This window comes from Chiloscyllium plagiosum, chromosome 18 (genome assembly GCF_004010195.1).
Source record: "Chiloscyllium plagiosum isolate BGI_BamShark_2017 chromosome 18, ASM401019v2, whole genome shotgun sequence".
NCBI lineage: Eukaryota > Metazoa > Chordata > Chondrichthyes > Orectolobiformes > Hemiscylliidae > Chiloscyllium > Chiloscyllium plagiosum.
The window spans coordinates 34,273,284-34,299,119 of record NC_057727.1 but is presented as its reverse complement, the minus strand read 5'-3'; the positions used below and the strand labels follow the sequence as shown (position 1 = coordinate 34,299,119).

Genomic DNA, 25,836 nt, shown 5'->3' with positions numbered 1-25,836 from the left:
ATTGTGATTTGCTTTTTATCGCATGTTATTATGATGTAAGCTATTATAATGTAATGGTCATCCATTGTTTTAGTATTTTTTAAAGTGAGATTTTGTGGACCTTCATCACAACATGCATCTCCCAGCTAACCTAGCTAACAACTAAGTTAATCCAGTGAATTTAGTGATCTGACAATGGACATACCAATCATCAGAATTCATGACACATTAGCAAAGAGACTAATTTCTATTTGCAGTGTGATTTGTCATTCTTAATGTGTATAAAGATCATGGCATTCATCAGTAACATAGTTATACCATAGATATAATGCTAATTATAATAGTAACATAATTACTACTGTTAGGTTTCAGTACCCAGGTGAACATTTCTGTTTAATACCAATTTCAGTAATGTTTTTGTAATGATATCAATTAAATTTTTCTAACGTAGTATTTTTTGAATTAGTATTTTTTTTCTGTATTTTACTAAATAGTTATTTTCTTATGTTTACAGAGACTGGGGTAATATTTACAGTCCCCCCATCATTCTGCCCAGTGAACAACTGAAAGATCTGAAAACTGCCCTTTCACCCAGACAACCTGCAGTTCATCAGGATATCGGAAGTATGAGAATTTCATGCATTTGAGCCTGACAGTTTAGCAGAACAGATGGATCAATATACAATATTAAAGAGGAAAAGTTTCAACATCATGTTTTAGTAATATAAAATATAGATTTCATTTGGCAGATCTAAAGAGGGCAAGGAAATTGGGAGCTGGGATTTCAAGCAAGTAGATCTTTGAAGGCTGGAACATGTATTGAAATAGTTATTTGTAAAACTTGGAGGATCTAGAGCTTCATAAAAGGAGGCATTGAATGCAAAAGCAAGCAAGTTGTGTTGAACCTTTCTGGTTAGGCCACAACTCACTCTATCTAGCTGGATTTTGCGCCTACAAGGGTGGTGGAAGTGGAGAATGTGAATGATTTCAAAAGGAATTTGGTGGGTACATGAAGGAAAATAACTTGCAGAGCAGTGGAGGAGTAGAACTAAATTATTGTTTTATAGGGGACAGGCACCAAGTCAATAGACCAAATTATCTCATCCTGTGCTTTTATTACCCTATGTTCATTAATGGAACAGACTATATTATGAGGCAAGATATCTAAAATGAATTATTATAGATGGCTCCTCTTAGTGCATTACAAACAGGTGTCTTTATTCAAAGCTCTGTTTGGAATTTTTAAATTATAACTATAACATTAGATATTCAAATATTCTGAGGTGTTTCATCATAAAATGTGTGAATTTCTTTAAGTTCAAGGCATTTGTTAAAAAGAGATTCAAGAATAGTGTCTTGTTATATTTGAAATTCTGACAGCCACTGCACATCAAATGCAAATACTTCTTTAATTGAGAACAAATGTTTGTTATTTATCCAGTGTAACTTTCATTGAATCATTTAATACTGGAATCATATTTATGTCCAGCAACAAAATATGAGGATGAGAGAATTTGAATATATGATTTAATCTCTATGATAGGACAATAAAGATTATCTCAGAGGACAACAGGACCTTAATCAAATGGGCCAATGGGCCAAGGAGAGACAGATGGAGTTTAATTTAGATAAGTGTGAGGTGTTACATTTTGCTAAGGCAAACAAGGGCTATATAACTCTATATACAAAATGTTTTCAGTACTGCTGACTAGTTTGCTTCTGTATACAGTAAATGGTAGACTGTAGACTGTATACAGTAAATGGGAGTGTTGCCAAACAAAGAGACTTAGGGACGCAGGTGAATAGTTCCTTGAAAGTAGAGTTGCAGGTAGACAGGGTGGTGAAGAAAGCTTTTGGTATTCTTACCTTCATTGAGTGTATGGGTTGGGATGTCATGTTACAGCTGTATATGACATTGGCGAGGCCACACTTAGATTACTGCATACAGTTCTGGTTGCTGTTCTATGTGAAAGATGTGGTTCATCTTGAGAGGGGGCAGAAAAGACTTAGAATCCCTACACTGTGGAAGCAGGTCATTCGCCTATTCCACCCCTCTGAAGAGCATCCTACTCAGAACCACACCTGTACCCTATCCCTATAACCCTCCATTTCCCTTGGACACTGTAGCATTGCCAATCCAGCTAACCCCTACATCTTGGACTGTGGGAGGAAACTGAAGCACCCAGAGGAAACTCATGCAGACACTGGGAGAATAGGTACTCACCCAAAGCTGGAATCAAACCCAGGTCCCTAGCACTGTGAGCTAGCAGTGCAAACCACCAAGCCACCATGCCTCCATTTACAAGGATATTGCCAGGACTGATGGGTTTGAGTTATGGGGGAGACCGAATAGGCTGTGGAGTTTTTTTCCTGAAGCAGTGGAAGCTGAGGGGTAACCTTAGAGGTTTGTGAAGTCACGAGGGGCATGGATAGGGTGAATAACCAGGGTCTTTTCTCTAGAGTAGAAGTAGGACTCCAAAACTAGAGGGCATAGGTTTTAAGTGAGAGGGGAAAGATTTAAAAGACCTGAGTGGTAACTGTTTCTTGCAGAAGGTGGTGCGTGCATGGAATGAACAGCTAGAGGAAGTAGTACAATCACACATTTAAAAGGCATCTCAATGGGTATATGAATAAGAAGGGTTTAGAGGGGTATGGGCCAAATGCTGGCAATAAACCAATGCCAGATTGAATGTCTGTTCAGTGTGGATGAGTTGAACTGAAGGGCCTGTTTGTGTGCTATATAACTGTATAATTCTATACGCAAAATATTTCTCAATACTGCCGACTAGTTTGCTTCTGTAAATGCTGAGTGGATTTTTTTTTGTTTTGTAGCAAAACGCACAAACAGGAAAAATAGTAAGCATGAAAATTTGACTATATAATTGAGTTTCCATTGAGGATGTTTCAGCTGACTTTGGGAGGACTACCTCAAACAGCTCTGTGCCTAAATGGACCATCTTGACATTGCAGTTTACCTGTGTAAATTGGTGCAGTCTGTGCCTGGTAGATAGTGTACAAACAATGTCATCTGTGGAAATTTTAGCTTGAGTGGCAGTAGCTCTCATCTTGAAAAAGGAAAGCAGATTGCATCCCTGTAGTGTCAGGACCATTCACTAGATCCATACAGGTACTAAAACAAACAAGATACTTGACTTTATCCCAGTATGAATATGTCAGTTGGTCCTGCCTTTCAAAGTAAAATTCACCAATGAAATGTAGTTGCAGTATGTCCACAGGATATATTGTAGCACTTTATTAAGATTACTTTAATAGCACTTTTCTGTCTTGCAATGTCTACCACTGAAAAAGAAGAAAGCCGCAAAGCTATGGAACACTATCTGCACCAAATTCCACTCTGAATCTCACGTCATGTTAACTTGAATATATACTGCTCTTGTTTCATTGTTAGTGGATCAATGTCATGGAACATTGTATGAACACAGGAGCAGAGAAAAGCCATTTGTTCACTGAAACTGATCTGTAGTTTAATAAAATCATTGTAGTGTGTCCTAATCTTACTTAACTTAATTGGTCCTACATCCTTCAATGTCTTTGGTTAACCACTATCTGGTAATCTCAGTTTTGAGATTAGTAATTTTGATAAAGACACAGAAATGTGTTTCAGGACTATGAAGTACCCCAGGGTTCGGACCACATTCCTAATTAGCTGATTTTATCTCAATGACTATGTCATTTCAATCCCTCCATTTTTGTCACTGCCTTGTGACATAGTTTCAATCATTTCTCTTCGCATAATCTTTATTTTAAATTCCTTTTCTACTGTAAGGAATGCTTTACGAACACAAGGTACAATTCTGTGAACCACTGCTAGTTATTAAATCAATCCTTCAATTTGATAACAACAGAGTCTCTGTGTCTACACAAACTGCAAACTCAAGTATGACAAAAACTAACATTTATATAGCACCCCTCGTGACCACCAGACAGCCCAAAGTGCCTTTTTTCGAAATGTAGTCACTGTTGTAACACCAGAACCCCAGTAGTCTGAGTTGCTTCCAGCAGTTTCACCAACACTGAGTTTGGATTGATTGACCTGTGGTTTCCTGGTTTATCTCTTGCTTTTTTCTTGAATAACACCACATTAACTGTCCTCCAGTTCTTTGGCACCTCTTCTGTGAGCAAAGAGTTATTGTAAATTATTGGCAATATATCTGCTACTCCTTGTCTTTCCTCACTCAGCAACCTCGGAAACATTTTCATCTGGCCCTGGAGGTTTATCTACTTATACGCCTGCCTGATCATGTAGAACGTCCTCCTTATAACATGTATACTTATGTCTTTAATTATATCACAGTCCTTCCCCCTTCAATGCTTAAACCATAATTTTTGATTCTGCTGATGAAGTTAGAACAACTTGTATTCTGACCTTTGATTCTTTGTTTCTTTGCCTTTTTTAGTTGGATTGGTCTTCATATTGTTTCTTTCTTTTTCTTTCTGATGTGTTTCATATAACAAGTCATTCCTTGTTTTGACACAATCTTTGTTTCTTCACTGTATCTCTTTTTGGCCATTGGCACCACTGAATTTTTTATTTCTGAGGCCAATAAAAGGTCACAATGATTCATTTATCTTGCATAATTATTCCCATTGCATTACACCTTTAATGAAAAAGAGAGAGAACTTTTCGCAAAGTTCAGGACACGTAGCTGAATTCTGACAACACAAAGTTTACTCAAGCAAATTGAATACAAGTGAGGCTGGAACAGAGAAGAGTATTTACAAATTTGGGGGTGTAGTGGACAGCCCAGAAGATTATCTCAAAATATAACAGGACCTTGATCAGATGGGCCAAGGAGTGGCAGATGGAGTTTAATTTGGATAAATATGAGGTGCTGCATTTGGAAAGATAAATCAGGGAAGGACTTATACGTTTAATGATTTGGTCCTGGGGAGTATTGCTGAACAATGAGATCTTGGAGTACAGGATCATTGTTCCTTGAAATTGGAGTTGCAGGTAGATAGGATAGTGAAGAAGGTGTTTGGTATGCTTTCCTTTATTGGTCAGTGCATTGAGTATATGAGTTGAGAGGTTACGTTGCAGCTGTACAGGACATTGGTTAGGCCACTTTTGGAATACTGTATTCAGTTCTCATCCTGCTATAGGAAGAATGTTATGAAACTTGGAAAGGTTCAGAAAAGATGTACAAGATTGATGCCAGGGTTGAAGGTTTTGAGCTACAAGGAGAGGTTGAATAGGCTGGGGCTATTTTCCCTGGAGCGTCAAAGGCTGCGGGGTGAGCTTATGGAGATTTATAAAATCATGAGGGCCTTGATAGCATGTATACCGAGGTTGTTTTCCCAGGATAGCAGAGTTCAAAACTAGAGGGCATAGGTTGAAGGTGAGAATGGAAAGATTTAAGAAGGAACTTGAGGGCCAACTTTTTCAGGCAGAGAGTGGTGCACGTATGGAATGAGCTACCAGAGTACGTGGTGGAGGCTAATACAATTACAACATTTAAAAGGCTTCTGATTGGGTATATGAATAGGAAGGGTTTAGAGGGATATGGGCCAAATGCAGGCAAATGGGACTAGATTAATTTAGGATACCTGGTCTGCTTGGACAAGTTGGACTGAAGGGTCTGTTTCCATGCTGTGACTCTATGACCATTTGGACATAGCACCTCTCAGAAACAGCAGTATGATCATGACCAGCTAATCAGTTGTAATGATGCTAATTGAAGGGTGAATGTTATAAATGATCAGCAATGAACTCCCCTATTATTTGAAATGATGGTTTGGGTTCTGTGAAATTCAGTCGAGAGAGCAGATAGGGTCTTAGCATAACACCTCAGTTGAAAGATGATTTCAAATTGGAATGTCAGCAAGATTTCTGAGCCTGTCACGCAGAGAAGAAAATACTGAAGGTTGAATCTTAAAATATTGGAAAAGAAAAAGTACCTACAAAATGCATTTAGTTTTGATTAATTGATAGCATCAGAGGTGCTTGATGCAAATTTGAACAATCTTGTTCCTTTTTATACTCGTGAGCAAATCTGCTATGACTATTTTATTCAAAAATCTTGGTGTCTTGGCCAAAAATGAAAAAAAGAACCACAAAATGCAGACAAACGTTTTGAGAGAAAATGTATTGTTTTCACATGTGCCTCATAATCCTTATATTTGTTTTGTCTTATATTTGACAGATCATACTGCAAATAATGCTGAAGATCAAGATGAAGTACTGGATCTGTTGTATGATCCTTGTTTGAATTGTTACTTTGATCCAAAAACAGGGAAGTACTATGAACTAGCATGAGTCAAAGATTGAGACTTTTGAAGCAACACTGTTGAATAGCTGCAACTTGGATTTTACAAGGGCTTCAACAGCATTTCATTTCAAAGACACCCCTGGCATTCATAAAGTCAGATAAAAATACTTCAATCCAAAAGAAGAGTGAATGATGTGGAAATGAATGTAACCATCTTCTGAGGTCTGCCATAACATTTCAGCACACGTTATTTTTAATTATCAAGCATTGTAATGGGACAGATTCCAATGTTCTATACATGTTTCTTCTTCTTAATGTGTTCTCGAATGCTTGTTGGTATTTTTGCATGCATTTGCTGTCTAATTTGAACAATGTTTTATTTTGAAACGAGGAAATATATTAACAATTAACAGGTTATTGCATTGTAACTAAATTTGTATAATTTAAAAATGAATTTCATTGATATCATTGCTGCAGAGAGAAAAAACTTTGAATCTTGGGCAATTTTCAGAGGCTGGTGAAACTGATGTGGCTGGGTTTGTAATTCCATGCCGGTTTACTGACCACCATCATGCACTGAAGCCACTGACAGGAAGCCTGGATCAGTGAGGCATTTGTTAGGTTAATTAAGAATCAAATGATCAGATGCCAATTTCCTGTCAGCCTTCAGCCCAATGCAGCATTAGGAACATAACAGATGCCTGAATGAGGCTACCTAGCAGCAGACCATGGGACCTACACTGCAGGATTACCGCAGATGTCCTCTTCTACAACAGTTGTCTAGTAGCTATGGCCTTTTTTTTTATTTTTAAGTATTTTGGAAGTGCTCAGCCCCCTCCCTTAACTGCACTGGCCAATTCAGCCAAAACCACTGTTGGTTGACTGGCCCTTCACAGTGTAACGTGAGGACACTTACTGGATCCTGATGTCAGGGTCAGGACCCTGACTTTAAGTTGACAAAAATATAAATTGAGCAAGTAATTTTCCTTAAGGTGCCAAAGTATAAAATTAATTGGTTTCATTAATCAGTAATGCATATAAAAAGGGAAATATGTGCGCACTTACCTGGAGTACTGCCCAAATTCTTGTTGTGCTAAGTAGGCAAATATATTCTAAGATTAATTCTAAACAGATTTTCATCTCTTGTTAAGCAACCCTACTGGAAAGCTTCCAAATGTAAATAGTAGCAATTGCAAAACTAGCATCATGCTGGAAATCACTGCAAAATGGTCATCAACAAGTGACTGCACATTCAGTGATTTTGCCTGAGGTCCACTCAAAATGCACTTTCATTGGCTGAAAGCCAACACATTGCAATCACCAATTGGGCTCCTATTGCAGCTCACAAGGGTTGGGGCCTGAAGCAATTTGACTGACACCGATGCTAAACTAATCTGCCTGTAAAGTGTGCTGAGCTGGAGAGATTAAGCCTCTCAAAAGCTTCTCCTATGAATCAAATTTATTGAAAAAATAGCTTCCCTAATATGAGGATGGTGCCAGGAGTGACTTTAACTGGTTAACTGCTGAAGACCCTGATTATGTGGATAAAGGAGATAAGTTCCTAAAATAAGCAAAATAACATTAACTTGCTTAATTAACATGCCAAATCCATGACTTTGATGAATACACTTGAGAGTTAACAGCCTCAAGTCAGGTACAACAATGTTTTCTGCAGGATAAGCCTCCTGACACACTAATCAACATTGTGCCTGAGTTAAGGAAGAAAATCACAACACACCAATACTATATTTGCACATCTTATAACGGCAAATCCTGTGGATTTAAATAAGACTGACGATTTTAATGTAGATTTATGCAGAATTATGAGTTGTTTTCTACTGTTAACAGTGACAAACAACACTGATTCAGAACCGTCTAAAATCACATCAGTAAGGAATTTTACAGCTGAGACTGAAGGTAGTTCCCACAAACATAAAAGCAAAATTCACCAGAAGCTGCAAATCTGAAATTAAAACAGTAAATGCTGGAATTATTAAACAGGCTTGGAAGCATCTGTGGAAACAGAGTAAACATTTCCAGTTAAAGATGTTTTTCCTCCTGTGTTAGTTGGCCGATATTAGATTCCAATTTAAGCAACACGTTGCATTTTAAATTCTTACCTTATTTTCATTTTATCAGTCCCCTGCCCTTGCCTTTCTCAATCTCTAATTTCCTCCAGCCCCTCCGTGCTCTGAAATATCTGTACTCTAATTCTGGAATCTTGAGAACCCTGATCTTATTTTGTCTATTATTGGTGGCCGTGCCTTCAGCTGCCAAAATCTAAAGCTCTGGAATTCCCACCTAAAGCCTTGCTGTCTCTCTTTGTTCCTTAAAGATCTACAGTAAAAACAAATTGGTCAACTATCCTAATATCTTTTTACATGACTGGATGTAAAAAATTGTTTTACAGTATACTTGCAAAACAGTTTGAGGTATTTTATGTTAAAGGCATAATTTGATTTAGCTGGAAACTCGTTACTAATTTACATTTTAGTGCAGTTCCATATTTGCGATTCATCACCTTGGGCTCAAAATCTTTGAAGGTGTTTTGTGGCCAACACTGATCCTGTTAATACTTTGGGAGATAAATTGAACCTCAGCATGCCCACTGTTAATGTGAAAAAGAATTGATGGGACTAGCAAGTGCACTTCCTTTCATATTGGAGAGCAACCTGACTGCAAAAAACAACTCCCCATTTGTTAATTGAACCTCTCACATTTTCTTATATTAGCAAAATATAAAATCAAAAATGAATTTAATTTTTGTCTACCTACTCATTAAGAAATATGATTTGCTATTGAAATTATGAGATCCGTAAATTAGATTGTTAAAATTTTAAACCACTGGATTCCTTTTCTCAGCAATTTGGATGTGGAAGACCACTGATTGGAACAATGTATCTGGGAATAGAGGTGAATGACTTAGGGTTGCTTTCGTCTATGTACTTGTGATTATTTCTGAATAACTAATTTGTGCCTTTCATCGAAGAGCCATGATCTGAAAATAGGTCATTGATCAAAATTCTCTGCTCCAGCTGGCATTTAACTTGGCAAGGCAACAGAATAAGGAAAAAAAATGTAAGGCTGTTCTTACATCATGTCAAAAATACAATAAAAATACAAATATATATAATGAGCGTTGCTTATAGTTTTTATTTTTATTTATCTCCTGGCCCCTTTGTTGGTGATCAAACATTGTTGCCTGAATGGCATCCTGAGAGGTATAAGTTTAAGCCACTGCCATTCAGGCATCAGACCTAGCAGGTACGTAGGAGTGTACAGAGTGACTTACCCATGAGGAAGAGTAATATTTCCTTTCAATCCCTCTTATCGATATGCGTACATGCTGTGCTGCACCACTGCCCAAAGAACTAGACCTTTCATAATGTCCTTTTTCCTCTCTTTAATAAACAGGCAGGAGGCTGGAAGAACACAGCAAGCCAGGCAGCATCAGGAGGTGGAGAAGTTGACATTTCGGATGTAACTCTACTTCAGGACCGGGAGTGGGTGTGGGGGGAACTGCAGATAAAGGGGATGGTGGGGGCAAGGTGGTGAAATGGGGATAGGTAAAGACAGGTAGAAGGTACAACCTGGTTGGTCAATGGGAGGAATGAATCCCTTCTTTTGAATTAGTTCTATTATTCAACGTGTTAACATCTCTGGCTTCATCAGTATATTATTTTGTTGTGACTTTGTTGACTTCTGCATTTGTATTCCTCTCTTAATATAAAGATTGCCTTCCGAAGGCTAAAAAGCCCTTCTATAAATGAATCCCATTTCTTGGGTTAAGTGGTCTATATGGAGAATGTAGAGCAACCAAATAAGTTTCATCCCTGCAATGCTCCACATACTTCAAGCTGTTGGATGAAAACCAAGTATTATGGTTGACATCAACAGTGGGTTAACATCAGTGCTATAATAAAGCGGAGCTGCATTAGAACTAATATGTTGTGCCGTTTGCTGCAAGAAATCTGAAAAAAAATTTCTGCTCAAAATTCTCCCAATGTGGGTTTAGTTATTTTGATTTATGATTTGAAATTTGAAGTTTTACTGTTGTTTTTGATTTCGTAGTTTCTGGGGAAAGGTATAAACTAATAATGATTATATTCAGAGAAGTATTTTTCCATAGTTGTTAAAATATATTCAAGTTCTCTCCGAGATAAGGAAAGAGTGTTTAACACTTAGTGTTGTCACAAAATAATAACCTTTTTATATCAGTGATAGCTCAATGTATTGTATTATTTCTGCCAGTTTGGATGGTATAAGTTTGTCATGTTTTCATCTCAATGTATATAATTTTTTATTTGGTAAGCTAGCACAAAACAGGAAAAGCAAAACTGATCAGTGCCCGAATTGTTAATTAGTAATGACATTGAAAATCCAGAAATTGTCATCAGTAGTGTGGCATAGTGGCATAGCGGTTAGCACTGCTGTCTCATAGTGCTAGAGACCTGGGTTCCATTCCATCTTTGGGCAATTGTTGGTGTGGAGTTTCTACATTCTCACTATATCTGTGTGGATTTCCTCTGGGTGCTCTGGTTTCCTCCTACTATCCAAAGAAGTCACTTATTTAATTCTCTGTAAAATTTGTATGTCTTCCAATGCATTTTACTTCCTGGTTTGGAGTCTGAGAGAATGCCACACTGTGTTTGGTTGCTTGAATTGCTTGATAGCAACATTGTTGCTATATGCCTGAATACCCTCTTGGCACAACACCAAACTCAAAGTAAGAACAAATTACTGCAGACATTGGAATGTGTACAGAAAGTTAAAAAATGCTGGAAATCACAGCAGGTCAGGCAGCATCCCTGGAGAGAGCAACCTAACGTTTCAAGTCTAGATAGCTCTGATGAAGTTATCTCGAATTGAAATGTCAGTTTACAATCTTTATGAATTCTGCCTGTACTGCTGTGATTTCTAGCATAAAAGCAAATTACTGCGGATGCTGGAATCTGAAACCAAAAGAGAAAATGCTGGAAAATCTCAGCAAGTCTGGCAGCATCTGTAAGGAGAGAAAAGAGCTGACGTTTCGAGTCTAACTGACCCTTTGTCAAAGCTAAAAAAAGGGAGAAATAGGGAGGTATTTATACTAGGCTGAGAGAAGGTGAGTCATGGCTCCAGAACCAAAGGGAGCAATAAAGAGGTGATAATGACAGTGCATAGAGAGATTATAGGGAGGTTAGGAGCTGTGAATGACCAAGGCTGAAGCCAGTGCTATGTGACAAAATATGTGGGGGATTGGGGGATGGGTGAAGCAGAGGCAAAATGGGAAACAGGGGAGAAGGGTAGCAATGGGAGAAGAGGAGAGGAAAAAGGTGATGAGAGAGTGGGGAGCGAGAGAAAGAGAGACAATCAAAAAATAAGAGGTATAGAACAGTGAAAAAAAAAGAGATAAGTAAAATAAATGGAATAAAATTAAAGAGCAGAATGAAAACATAGGGGTCGAGATGGGATAATCATCTGAAGTTGTTGAATTCAATGTTGAGACCGGCAGGCTGTAACATGCCTAGTCAGAAGATGAGATGCTGTTCCTCCAGTTTTTCTAGCATGTTTGTTACTAGAGTCCAAGTAGTTATGAGAAAGGGAGAATCCATGACATGGCAAATGCTTGATCTTTGTGGGCAGCTTTGTTCAAGATTAGCAAGGATTACCATCACTTTGCCACTGACCACAAAATCCAGGTCATTGTCTCTGTCAGTATGTGTGCATTGAGGCATACAATTTCATAAACAGAGTGGTTGATACAACCCAATAGATACCTTCATTGTGTTATAAATTACTTCTGAAAATTGAAGATAGTAAACTGTAACACAGCAGTAAAGCTTCAATTTTCGATCTCAATAGTATTCTTGTGATTCGCTTTTTGTACCAGTGAGAATCCAATAATTTCCTGCCAGCAGCTGTTTAGAATGCAAGAGATTGTCTTGTTTTTACTGTAGTTCAACTTATTTAGAGCTAACAGATTAGCTTCAATATGAACATTTAGATTGTATCAAGTATAAAATGAGCATTTGAGTAAATGACAAACTGAAGACAAATAAATTCTTATATGACAAAGAAAATCTTCCAAAAATAGCGATTTTTAATTCTCTGCCCTAAGAGTGGGTGACCCAAAACCTGATTTAATAGATTGATTTAGTGGCTTCATTCTTGAAACTGGGCTAGTCGCTGATTCAAATATGTCTGAGGAGTCGCGAATGGTGGTGCTGAACATTTGGCAAACATCGGCAAACATCCCCACTTCTGCCCTTATGATGGAGAGAAGGTCATTGATGAGGCAACTAAAGATGTTTGAGCCTAGGACACCACCTGAGGAACTCCTGCAGAGATATCCTGGAGCTGATATGACTGACCTCCAACAACCACAGCCATCTTCCTTTGTGCGAAGTATGACTCCAACAAATGGAAAGTTTGCCACCTGATTCCCATTGAACACCGTTTTGCTAGGGCTCCTTGATGGCGCACTTGATCGAATGCAGCCTTGAAGTCAAGGGGTATAACTCTCACCTGAACTTGGGAATTCAGCTGTTTTGTCCATGTTTGAACCAAGGCTGTAACGAGGTAAGGAGCTGAGTAGCCCTGATGGAACCCAAACTGAATGTCACTGAGCATGTTATTACTAAGCAGGTGCTGCTTGATATCACTGTTGATGATTCCTTCCATTACTTTACTGATGATTGAGTGTCGACTGATGGGGCGGTAATTGGGCAGGTTAGATTTGTACATGAGATGGGGCCCTAAATATTTGTACCTAAATATTTTCCACATTGCTGTGTCATTGCCAGAACTGTAGTGGTACTGGAATAGCTTAGCTAGGTGTACAGCAAATTCTGGTACTATTTTTAGTATTATTGTCGTAATATTGTGATGGCCCACAATCTTTGTAACAGCCAGTGAAAGATCTTTAAAATGGCCTAGCAAGCCTTGGGTCTGGAGTACATATAGGCCAGTTCGGGTAAGGACAGCAGTTTTTCTTACCTAAAAGAAATTAGTGAATCATGACAGTGGGATGTTCAGATTGGGGGTCTGTCTGCCATCTTGAATTGGCAGCTGAGCCTTCAAGACTTAGTCAAAATCCAAATGAAGATGAGGAATAGTCACTAGATCACACGCATCTGCTAGCTTTGTATTCCAGCATATTTTTATCACCCTCCAGGTGATTTTTTTTTTCTCTCAGATCTCTTCTGAACCATTTACTCTTCACTTTAAACTTGTGGCCTCTGGTCTTAGACAAGATTGCTTTAAGGAAAAGATTCTGACAATCTACTCTGTCTGTTCCTCCCATAATTTTGCATGCCTCAGTCAGATCCCCTCTCAGCCTCCTCTGCTCCAAGGAAAACAAACCCAGCCTATCCAGTCTTTCCACGTAACTGAAATTTTTTTATCACAGACAACATCTTGGTGAGTCCCCTCTGCACCCACTTCAGTGCAATCACATGCTTCCAATAGCACGGCGACGGCACACAATATTCTATCTGAGGCCTAACCAATGCTTTATAAAGTCATTACAAAACTTTGCTCCTATTTTCTTTACTAATGATCTTCACCACTCAGTCTTATCTGTGCTGACATCTTCAGGAACCTCTTGTACACCAAGGTCTTTTGTTCCTCAGTGCTTCCAGAGGACCTACCATTTATTGTGAATGTTCTTCCCTTGTGAGACTTCCCAAAATGCATCACCTCTCACTTACTGGAATTAAATTCTATCTGCGATTACTGTGCTCAGTTTACCAGCTGATCAATATTAGACTGTAGCCTGACACCATACTCCTTGCTATCAACAAAACCATCAATTTTCCTGTCATTTGCAAACTTACTAATTATACCTTCTACATTCACATCCAAGTTGTGAACGTACACACCCAACAGTAACGGTCCCAGCACTGAACCCTGTGGTACACAGCTGGTCACAGGTTTCCAATGACAAAAGCATCTCTCCACCATCACCCTTTGCCTATTTGCAAGCCAATTTTGGATCTATTTTGCCAACTTGCCTTGAAACCCATGGGCTGTTATGTTTTGGACCAGCCTTCCCTGTGGAACCTTGTCAAAGGCTTTACTGAATTCCATATAAACCACATTAACAGCACTACCTTCAACACGCTGTTTAGTCATTTTTCAAAACCACTCGATTGAATTAGCCAGACAGGATTGCCATCTAACAAATCGTGCTGATTATCCCGATCAATCTGTACCTTTTCAAGTGTGATTAATCCCATCCTTCAGAATTTTTTCCAATAATTTCCCAATCACTGATATCAGACTAACTGCTCTATAATCACCTGGCCTATCCATGCTGCCCTTCTTGAACAAAGGAACCACTTTCGCAATTCTCCATTCGCCTTGCACATGTGGCCAGCAACGTATTAAATTATCTGCTAGGGCCCCATCAATTTCTTCCCTTGCCTCCTAAAACAACCAGGAATACATCTTATCAGGCCCTGGAGTTTTATGCATCTTTATACGGCTAAAACATTTAATACTTTCTCCATAATCATAACATCCTTGAACTTCATTATCCAAACTGGCATCCCCATACAAATGAGAAGTGTTTATTTAAGACCTCACTCACGTGCACTGACTCCATGCATAAGTTGCTTCCTTGGTCTTTAATAAGTCCCACTCTTTCTCTGGTCATCTTCTTACTCTTTGGGTTTTCCTTGATCCTATCTACCAAAAATATTTTATGGATTCAGTTTGCTTTCAATTTTCTTTTTTAAGCAATCCCCTATACTCTCTATTTTTGAAGCCTGTTTTTAATGCACTATAGCTGACATATGCTATAGCTTCATTTTCTTTCTCTCCATTTCCCTTGATAGAATCATAGAGTCACACAGCTTGGATACAGACGCTTCGATCCAAGTAGTCCACACTGACCATGTTCCCAAACTAAACTAGTCCCACCTGCCTGTGTTTAGACCAAATCCCTGCAAAGCTTTCCTATTCATGCACTTATCCAAGTGTCTTTCAAACATTGTAACTGTATCAGTATCCATCACTTCCTCTGGCACTTCATTCCATCCACTAAGCACTCAGTATTTAAAAATGTTGATCCCATGTCCTTTTTAAATATTTCTCCTCTCACCTTAAAAATATGCCCCCTAGTTTTGAACTTCCCCATCTTAGGGAAAAAGGCCTTTGCTATTCACCTTATCTATGCCCCTCATGATTTTATAAACCACTATAAGGTTACCTGTCAACTTCCTACATTCCAGTGAAAAAATCCCCAGGCTATTTTTATAACTCAAACCCTCTTTTCCCAGCAACATCCTGGTAAATCTTTTCTGAAAGTTTTTTCTCTAGTTTAATGATATCCTTCCTATAACAAGGTGACCAGAACTGCACACAATACTCCAGAAGGGGCCTCACCATTTCCTATACAACCTCAACATGCCACCCCAACTCCTATACTCAAAGGTCTGAGCAATGAAGGGAAGTGTGCTAAACACTTTCGTAACCACCCTGCCCACATGTGACACAAAATACTCACCCATTGAAACTTCAACCACTTTGCCAGCTCCATTCTCGAGGAGTTGGTCTTGCAATGTGCTGTCTCTTGTCAGATGATCTACGTACTGGCACAAAAAGGTTTCCTGGATGCACTTAAAAAATTCCACCCTATCAAATCCTTTCACACTAAGGTGATCCAATTTATGTTCATAAAGTTGAAATTCCTTAAAACTATAACCTTATTCAAAGTTTGTGAGAAGATTTGTAGCTTGGGTGCTCGTTGCTGTGGTTCTGTTCGCCGAGCTGGAAGTTTTTGTTGCAAACGTTTCGTCCCCTGTCTAGGTGACATGCTCAGTGCTTGGGAGCCTCCTGTGAAGCGCTTCTGTGGTGTTTCCTCTGGCATTTATAGTGGCCTGTCCCTGCCGCTTCCGGTTGTCAGTTTCAGCTGTCCGCTGTAGTGGCTGGTATATTGGGTCCAGGTCGATGTGTTTGTTGATGGAGTTTGTGGATGAGTGCCATGCTTCTAGGAATTCCCTGGCTGTTCTTTGTTTGGCTTGCCCTATAATGGTAGTGTTCCAAATCTGTATTAAAATCACTCATTTGCATAAACTGAAATTTGAAATATTTGAACTGATGACATTGGTATTTTATATCGAACAATATCTGATGTACATCGTTGCCTGTGCTGTGAACGCTTCGATCAGTTCGTGTGTTAAAAGTATTTTTTCCCAGTGCCCTTGTTGATGAGGCGAACAGAGACGCAGAATTTGGTTTAAGGTTCGACTCGATCTTATGAGCAAAATAAAGCACCAAATGAGAATTTCTGAAACTCCTTCAAACAATTACTCAGTATCTAGCACTATCATTCAGAGAAAGAATATTAATGTTGTGGTTCTGTTCGCCGTGCTGGAAGTTTTTGTTGCAAACGTTTTGTCCCCTGGCTAGGTGACATCATCAGTGCTTGGGAGCCTCCTGCGAAGCGCTTCTTTGATGTTTCCTCCGGTGTTTATAGTGGTCTGTCCCTGCCGCTTCCGGTTGTCAGTTTCAGCTGTCTGCTGTAGTGGCCGGTATATTGGGTCCAGATCTATGTGTTTCAGAGAACATTTCGGATCATTTCAGAGAACATCTCTGGAACACCACACCAGCCAGCCCTCACTGTGACTGAGCACTTCAACTCCCTCTCCTACTCTGCCAAGGACATGCAGGTCCTGGGCCTCCTCCATCACCAAACACATCGACCTGGACCCAATATACCGGCCACTACAGCGGACAGCTGAAACTGACAACTGGAAGCGGCAGGGACAGGCCACTATAAATGCCGGAGGAAACACCACAGAAGCGCTTCACAGGAGGCTCCCAAGCACTGAGGATGTCACCTAGACAGGGGACAAAACGTTTGCAACAAAAACTTCCAGCTCGGCGAACAGAACCACAGCAACTATAACCTTATTTTTATCACACCTTTCTGTGGGTTGCCTACATATCTGTTCCTTTTCAATTTCAAAGGATTTGAATTTTCAAAGAAATGCTTCTTTATCAATAGGATGAAGACAGTAGATTGTATCCTTATCTGTTCAAGGCCAAATTCAAGCACATTCGTTGCATATGTATTTATGATGTTGGAGGCATCTTGTGTTACAGGATTAGAAAACTGTTCAGTATTGTCAGTTATTGTATTTGTGCTGTTGATCATGCAAAGGACAACAATCCTAAAACAAAGGTCAAGGAAATGCAACAATTTTTCATGCAAACACCTACTATTATTTTAAAGGAGTGCTCAAAGGTGAAGGTGATTATTAATTTTTCATGACCTTTATTTATTGCCAAATAGTAAATGAATAACTCATTGAAAAATGCACCACTGAATAATAGCAGGATTACAATCTTAAAAAGAAATTCACGAACAAGAAACAAGAAACAGCAGGTCATGAGAATGAACAAACCAAGTTTCATTATGTACACAGTGTAAAATGGTAATAGAAGTATATAAATTTGCCTCACCCAACAGTGAATTCCCTCTGTGTTATTCAATTTTATAACTTTAGACTTAGAGTGCATCATGCTACTTTCTTGATCCAATGATATTGTTATGAGAACACTTGTGTCCTCAGAATGGGTCATAACTTGTGAATTTGAACCCCTTTGAGATTTTTTAATGTTCCAACCTAAAAATAACTTGAAGAAGATCAAAGCTTATTTCATTTTGCATCTATTGCTGAAAGTTACTAAGTAAAAGTGTTACAGATTTTAGCTAAAGTATAGTTACAAAGATTAATAATAGGATGAATAAAAAGTACTTGAATTTGAGAATGAGATCAGTTGGCTTTTGTTGCAAGCCAGGTTTTTGGATGAAGATTGGTCTTTTCTGGGTGAAGGGGTTAAAACTTGAAGTCAGTTTCAGTTGTAATGGGATCTATAGTTGAATTGAATTGAATTGAAATTATTATCACATGTACCAAGGCACAGTGAAAAGCTTTGTCCTGCAAGCAATACAGGTACATCACTGAGTTAAGTAACATAGATAGTAAATACTAGGTAAACTACAGCGAAAACAAAAACACAGTCCATTCAGTATTCTAACAACAGTAGGGTAGAAACTGTTACGACACCAGCTGCTGCATGTGTTCAAGTTTCTATACCTTCTCCCCAGTGGTAAAGGCTGTAGAAAAACATTACCAGGGTGTGATGGATCTTTAAGAATGCTGGCGGCCTTTCCTCGACAGCGGGCCTGGTAGATAGATTCTATAGATGAGAGGTTGGCCTTTGTGATTATCCGGGCCAAGTTCACCACTCTCTGTAACCATCTCCGATTTGAATGGTACATTTGCCATACCAGGTAGTGATACGTCTACCTATAGGCGTCCCTATAAAAATTGGCAAGGTTATTCGCTGTCATGCCAAATTTCTTCAGCTGCCTGAGGAAGAAGAGACATTGTAGGGCCTTTGTAACCAGTGCGCCCACATGAAGAGTCCAAGAATGCTTGTTGTGAATAACCACTCCCAGAAGCTTGACACTCTCCACTCGTTCCACCTCTGTGCTGTTAATGTGTAGGGGAGGCATGAGTAACATCATGCTGAAAGTCAATAATGAGTTTCTTGATTTTGCTGGCATTGAGAGCTAGGTTTTTCTCAGCGCACCATTTTTCCAGGTCTTCCACCTCCCGTCTGATTCGTTGCCATCTGAGGTGACCGCCTAGGTTGAGTCATCAGCGAACTTGTAAGTGGCATTAGTCTGGTATTTGGCGACGCAGTCATGGGTATACAGTGAGTACAGTAGGGGGCTGAGTTCACACCCCTGGGGGGGCTCCAGTGTTGAGTGTTAGTGACAATGAAATATTGTCCCCAGCCTTCACTGATTGTGCCTGTGGGTCACAAAACTGAGGATCCACTTGCAGAGAGTGGGGCTTAGTCTGAGATCACTAAGTTTAGTAATCAGTCTCAGGGGGATAATAGTGTTGAAGGCTGAATTGTAGTCAATGAGTAAGATTCTTACATAGCTGTTCTTGGTGTCAAGATGTTCTAGGGAGGAGTGATGGGCAAGTGATATGATATCTGATGCGCATCTGTTGGTCTGATAGGCAAATTGGAGTGAGTCAAGAGTAGTGGGGAGGCTGGAGTTGATTAATGCCATGACCAGCCTTTCAAAGCACCTCATGACCACCGAAGTTAGGGCCACTGGGTGGTAGTCATTGAGACATGAGTCATTGAATACTTGAGATTGCTTGTACAGGTGTATTTAGGAGAGAAAAGTTTCTTTTTCCTCATTAGTACTGCAGTCATCGCTCTTTCAAATCATTTGGTCTTTTGGCAAAACCGTGGTTGATTTCTGAAAGATTTTTCTTGAGCTACCTTTGGCTGGCAACTAATCTTTCTGAGGGTGCTTCTTAAAGTCCACTATTAACGTCGTGGAATTTTGCTTTCACTGGTTCCTCATAGAGTATCTTATCTAGATTAAATTTTAAGATTGCTGTTACGATAATTCTGATGAATCATTGTTCCACAAAGCAAAGTCAATGATGTTGAAATGTCTTCTGAAGTTTTGTTTAATCCCTACAGTGTGGAAACAGGCCCTTTGGCCCAACAAGTCCACACCAACCTTCCGAAGATTAACCCACCCAGACCCATACCCCTAACTTAATGCAACTAACCTAACATTTCTGAACACTATTGCCAATTTAGCATGGCCAGTTCACCTAGTCTGCACATCTTCGGATTGTGGGAGGAAACCAGAGCACCGGGAGGAACCCCATGCACACACGAGGAGCATGTGCAAACTACAGACAGTCGCCTGAGGCTGGACTCAAACCCGGGTTCCTGGTGCTGTGAGGCTGCAATGCTAACTACTGATGAAAAGTATGGTGCTGGAAAAGCTCAGCAGGCCAGGCAGCATCCGAGGAGCAGGAGAATGCTGCCTGGCCTGCTGAGCTTTTCCAGCACCACACTTTTCAACTCTGGTCTCCAGCATCTGCAGTCCTCACTTTCCCCTATGCTAACCATTGAGCCAACATACCGCCCCTCTTTTGTTCTTCCAGTCATTTGCTTTTTTGTCACTTAGAAGCTTTGAATCCTAACACTTTTGTGTTGTCTAATGGTTATTCAAATTCTAAATGTCTGCCTTTGTGGTTGACGCAAAAACATCGACACACCCGTCTGTTTTTTTTGACTGAGTAAATTGACAAGGACAGTCGTGTGACCTCTGGGAGCCACTTTATGGGATACTGTATGTATTTACAGACAGATTAGCCTTCTTTACAAAATATATATAATACAATAATCACACAGTTGTGACAATATTTAGGAATATAGAAATGTTATATGTTCACAACAGATTTTAGCAGTCAATCAGGCAAGTTTTAAATTTGGGTGACCATTTAGTAGCACAAGACCAAGTAGGTTCTGCCATTTATTGTATACTTCCTTCCTACAGTAGACCTTGCAAAATGCATTACCTCACGTTTGTCCAGATTAAATTCCATCTGTCATTTCTACACCCAAGTCTCCAGCCTATCTATATCCTGTTGTATCCTCCTCACTATCTGCCATTCCCTCAATCTTTGTGTCATCCACAAATTTAATAATCAGACTACCCACATTCTCCTCCAAATCATTTATTCATATTACAAACAACAGGGATCCCAGCACTGATCTCTATAGAAAACCACTGGTCACAGATTTCCAATCAGAATAACACCCGCTGCTAGTGTCTATTTTCCATATCCATCTTACCAGCACACCGTGGAAACCACGTGACTTCACCTTTGTGTCAGTCAGCCATGAGGGTCTTTGTCAAAGGCCTTGCTAAAGCCCACATGGGTCTACCAATCTGCCCCATCAATCATCTTTGTCACTTGCTCAAAAAAAACTCAATCAAGTTTGTGAGATACAACTGTCTTCCGCACAAAGCCATGCTGCCTATCACTGATAAGTCTATATTTTTTTCCAAACGTAAGTAAATCCTGTACCTTAAAGTCTTCTCCAGTAATTTCCCTACCATTGACATAGGATCACTGGCCTGGAATTTACTGGCCTATTTACTTTGCCCTTCTTAAACAACTGAACAACATTGGCTCTTCTCCAGTCCTCTGGAACCTCTACTGTGACTAAAGTGGATACAAAGATTTCATACAAGACCCCAACAGTTTCCTCCCTCACCTCCCTCAGAATTTTGAGGTAGATCTCATCAGGCCCTGTGAACTTGTCTACTTTAATGCTTTTCAAAACACCCAACACCACCACCTTTTTGGTACTGACATGCACTAGAATATAATCTTCTCTATTCACCATGTTCCTCTCCTTTGCAAATACCAATGCCAAGTATTCATTAAGGACCTCATCCACTTCTTCTGGCTCCATGCATAAATTCCCTCCTTTGTCCCTGAGTGGACTTATCCTTTCCTTTGCCATCCTCTTGTTCCTCATTTACATATAAACCACTTTGGGATTTTCCTTAATGCTGTTTGTCAAAGACACTTTATTGCCCCTTTTAGCCCTCCTAACTCTTTGTTTAAAACCTTTCCAGCTTTCTCTACATTCTTCAAGGTCTCTGCCTGACTTCAGTTTCCTATATCTTACGGATGCCTCCTTTTTCTTTTTGACTAAACTCAATTTCTCTTGTCATCCAAGGTCTCTGAATCTTACTATCCTTATCTTTCAGTTTCACAGGAACATGCTAACCATCCAAGCCCCGGCACTAAGTGAATCCCAATCAATATAGGGGAAGTTAAAATCACCCACCACACAACAACCCTGTTGTTTTTATATTGTTCCATGATCTATCCACATATCTGTTCCTCTGTCTCCTGCTGGCCTTTAATATATAGCAATATGCAAGTACATGCAGAATTATAGCTTTCATGATAATTTTGTTGCCCGATCACATGATCCATTCTTAGACACTTTTATGCACAAAAATTATTTGTTAACAGCTATTTTTATTGTTGCAACATTCAATCTTACATTATTGAGCTTTATTATCGTGGAAAAACAAAAGGCACTAGGCAGTGTTCGACATGACATACCACAATGCTGTGCAGTAACATATTCCTCCCCTTGCCTATTCAGTGCACGATAAGTTGCCCATCTCTCCTTCTGCTTTAAGAACCAGTGCAAGCCTCAGAGGCTGCCAGCCCCTAAGTCTGTGCTGAAGTCAGTAAGTCTGCACAAAGAAATCAATGTGAAAAGTACAGAGACTGCCAGAGCAATGAATGATTGCTAAGAATTCAAACCAAGAGCTATAAGATGCATATTGTGTAGATGCAAGTAAGTCACTGCGTGCAAAGAAACCTGGCAGAAGCATGTAAGTCATAGGTGTTGGGGAGGGGAAAATTCAACACATTATTTTCATGCAAGTCTTTCATTTTCCCAAATTACGTTTCCTACATGACCAATTCAAAAACCAAAAGAACTGTGGATGCTTGAAATCAGAAACTGTGTTCTGACGAAGGGTCGCTGGACTCTGATTTCTCTCCAAAAATGCTGCCAAATTTCTGTTTTTGTATCTGAAATACTTCTTTGTCTATCAAATGATCTTTACCGCGATCTTTTATTTGACCCACATACGGATATGGGCCTTGCGCAACGATTTTGAAAGATTATTGATTTATTTCAACAAATTGCAGTCCCAAACACAAGCAAAATAAAACTCTTCACTATCCTTGAAATATAAAATGTGCTGTTAATTACTTTTTGAACTTCAGATTTGGTTATGTGTAGTCTTATGCCATGTTTGGCAGTGCTGACACGTTGCTCACCCATGTATTTACAAAAAAGGAAGTATATTGACACAGCATTTCCCTGTTTAGAGAGTCGGGATATTTTGATTTGATGATAACAGTTACTTTGAAATAGCTTGTCAACTGCCCTGGACTTGGACTTGTAGCATCCTATCAGTGAAGCTCATTTGATTAGCTTTTTTTTTGCACAATTCACTTGAGATTTGACCTCAAGTTTTAACTACAGCTCTGAGGCTGTTAATAGTCCCACCAGCCTCAGCACATTATTATTAAATCACCGTCTCTCTTCCAAAGCAGTTGGCCCAGTTTGGGAAAATGGGACTAGTTTGTGTACTACTGCAGTTTTGGCAGGACAGACTTGATGGGCTGAAGATTCCTCTTCTGCACTGTGTGATTCTATAGTTTAGATTAGATTAGATTACTTAGTGTGGAAACAGGCCCTTCGGCCCAACAAGTCCACACCGACCCGCCGAAGCGCAACCCACCCATATCCCTACATTTACCCCTGACCTAACACAGCATTTCCCTGTTTAATGGCTAATTCACCTGACCTGGACTGTGGGAGGAAACCAGGGCACCTGGAGGAAACCCACGCAGACACGGGGAGAATGTGCAAACTCCACACAGTCAGTCGCCTGAGGCGGGAATTGAACCCGGGTCTCTGGCGCTGTGAGGCAGCAGTGCTAACCACTGTGCCACCGTGCCGCCCACAGTTCGGACCTCTTTGATTTATCTAAGGGCCACTGTCAATAATGCAGGAAACCGATCTTTATAGTCTTCTCAGGGGAGCTGTTTGTGGAATCCAATGGCGTGCACAGTTCACCAGTTCACTGTCCAACACGTTGTGCCACCATCCATTCAGGCACAAGGGTTGTTCCCATTGCATGCTGTGAGCTCATTTTATGATCAAAATTTCCTTCATTCAATGTTCGCTTATAATGGATATAATGCTGACTCGGGTATACCATTTTGTATACATGTAGTTCACTGAGATGAGTGTTTACTGGGACAGTAGGCTCGCCCAGGATGTATAAGTCGAAACAGGTGAAACCTAATGTGAAATTACATAGCTCAACTTTATATAAATTATTTTTTTGGAAATTTTTGATCGCAATTATTATTTCTTCATGAGGTGAATCTAGATCTTTGAGCTAGGATCAGAACGCCCTTGGATTTATGAAATTAAAGTACTTTTTTTCGAGAAATATGATGAAACCTTTCCAAAATTTCTCCATTGGGAAATTACCTTAGAAAGGTCAGAATATACACTCCATTTTCAAATAATACTAGTCATGAGAGGTTTAAATCCTTTACTAATGGCCAGTCAAGTAATAAAATTTCAGACAATTTAATAAATTACAACAGTTTTCTTACATCAGTACTTGGTTGACATGAACTTCTTGTGGCATGAGTACAATGTTGTAAGCACATAAATATTCCTGTTAATAAAAAATGCTTACTCCAACAAAAACGTAATGGGAATATTGACCTGTGATGCATTTTTGCTAATATAAAAGGCCATGGTCAACATGACTGCGCACAGAAAACTGTCTCCCAAACAAATCACCAGTAGTATTTCCATCCTAACTGCTTTGATAGAAATGATGTGTAGTGATATACAAATGTATAAAAATGTAATATTAAATCAGTTGGAAGATGTAAGAGAAATAAATAAAAGTTTAATCAAATTACAAAGCAATGCTGACAAGCAAAAGTGAATATAAGAACGCTTATGTAGAAATGTCTAAAAAGAAGTTCTAAAATCTTAATATAGGAATGAAATGTAGAAAAATAACAATGCTATTACCGCAATTACAATATCATGGTACAATATGGTCTTATTTGTCTAATTAATTGATATCCAACGATATTGATGACAGTAATGAATTAGTATGTTCTCCCTGCCACCAAAACCATGGTAAACGTTTGGCAAACCCATTTAATTTTGCAAGCAGGTTTTCTGACATACTTTGCCAACCTTATGGTGATGGGGTAGAAGACAAAGAAAAGGCTCTATTGAACTTAGAGCATAATTGGTGTTTTCCTGTCAATTTGGCTTGTACCTTTAATACTCCTATTCCAAATCAAAGGTTAATTGCTGTTTGGGAAGGTTTGTAGGATGCTGGGAGCCAGAAATTTGCATGTTTTGGGAATGAAGGTGACTATTAGCATTCTGACTGCACTGATTCCAGTCAAATTGAGCAGCTTGCAAATCATATGTTTAATACATGATTGTAGCATGTGACCACGTGGGGTCCTGGTTGCTTCCCCCTTCTTCATGCTGCCTCTCTACTCAGCAGGGATCCAATGATATCATTTGATGCACCAGCTCGAACTGCTAAAAGGCAGGCTGTCCCTCCTGCTGAGAAACTGAACTGGATAATATTGGAGGAGATTTAAACACTAGAAGATCAAACAAAGACAGAGAGATTTTCAGATACAACTCTGGAGGCATTAGCATTTGGGAACAAGGGTATTACAAGGAATCTAATGACCTGAAACGGGTGGTCAGTGATAGTGAGTCCATCTTCACATTGACATTTCCTATTGTCTGTAACCAGAAACCTTATGCTGCTTAATGCAGCACACCCCTACCTCATAACAAAACTTGGTTCTCAGAACTGACACTCCATCCAGATACTCAGACTCACAGTCTCACAACCACTAATTCTGAAGGATGACGAATTTGAAACTTTATCTCTTCACAGCTGCCACCAACCTGCTGAGCTTCTCCAGCAATTTCAGTTTCATTTGTACCAATTCTGCCAGCCTTGCCCCCAACTCTTACAGCCTCCACATACCTCCAGCTGTGCAAAGTTGGCAGACATAATTCTCAAATGCAGTGTTACATTAACGACTGAGATTCTGCTCTTTCTCTTTTCCCAGACGATCGATGGATGATGTGACCCAAGTGGACTGTGAACAGCCACTTGCAGATAATACTG

The 25,836-nt window shown here is 39.5% G+C and overlaps 1 protein-coding gene and 1 long non-coding RNA gene across 5 annotated transcripts in view; one reads left to right on the top strand and one right to left on the bottom strand.

Moving 5' to 3' along the window:
• LOC122559044 overlaps positions 1-7,361 on the bottom strand; it is a 64,099-nt gene extending 56,738 nt beyond the window's left edge. The window contains exons 1-2 of one of the 3 annotated variants that reach the window (XR_006314318.1): positions 7,275-7,361; positions 4,367-4,598 (exon numbers count right to left, since the gene is read on the bottom strand). This is a non-coding gene — a long non-coding RNA (uncharacterized LOC122559044). The remainder of the gene's footprint in view (positions 1-4,366; positions 4,599-7,274) is intronic. The other 2 variants (XR_006314319.1, XR_006314320.1) reach the window with 2 other exon arrangements.
• Positions 1-7,873, top strand: part of cfap20dc (CFAP20 domain containing) — a 388,329-nt gene extending 380,456 nt beyond the window's left edge. For both annotated transcript variants that reach the window (XM_043708208.1, XM_043708209.1), the window contains exons 13-14: positions 494-603; positions 6,144-7,873. In XM_043708208.1, coding sequence (XP_043564143.1) covers positions 494-603; positions 6,144-6,256 — 223 coding nt within the window. In that variant the 3' untranslated portion in view covers positions 6,257-7,873. The remainder of the gene's footprint in view (positions 1-493; positions 604-6,143) is intronic.
• The last annotated feature ends 17,963 nt before the right edge of the window (positions 7,874-25,836 follow it).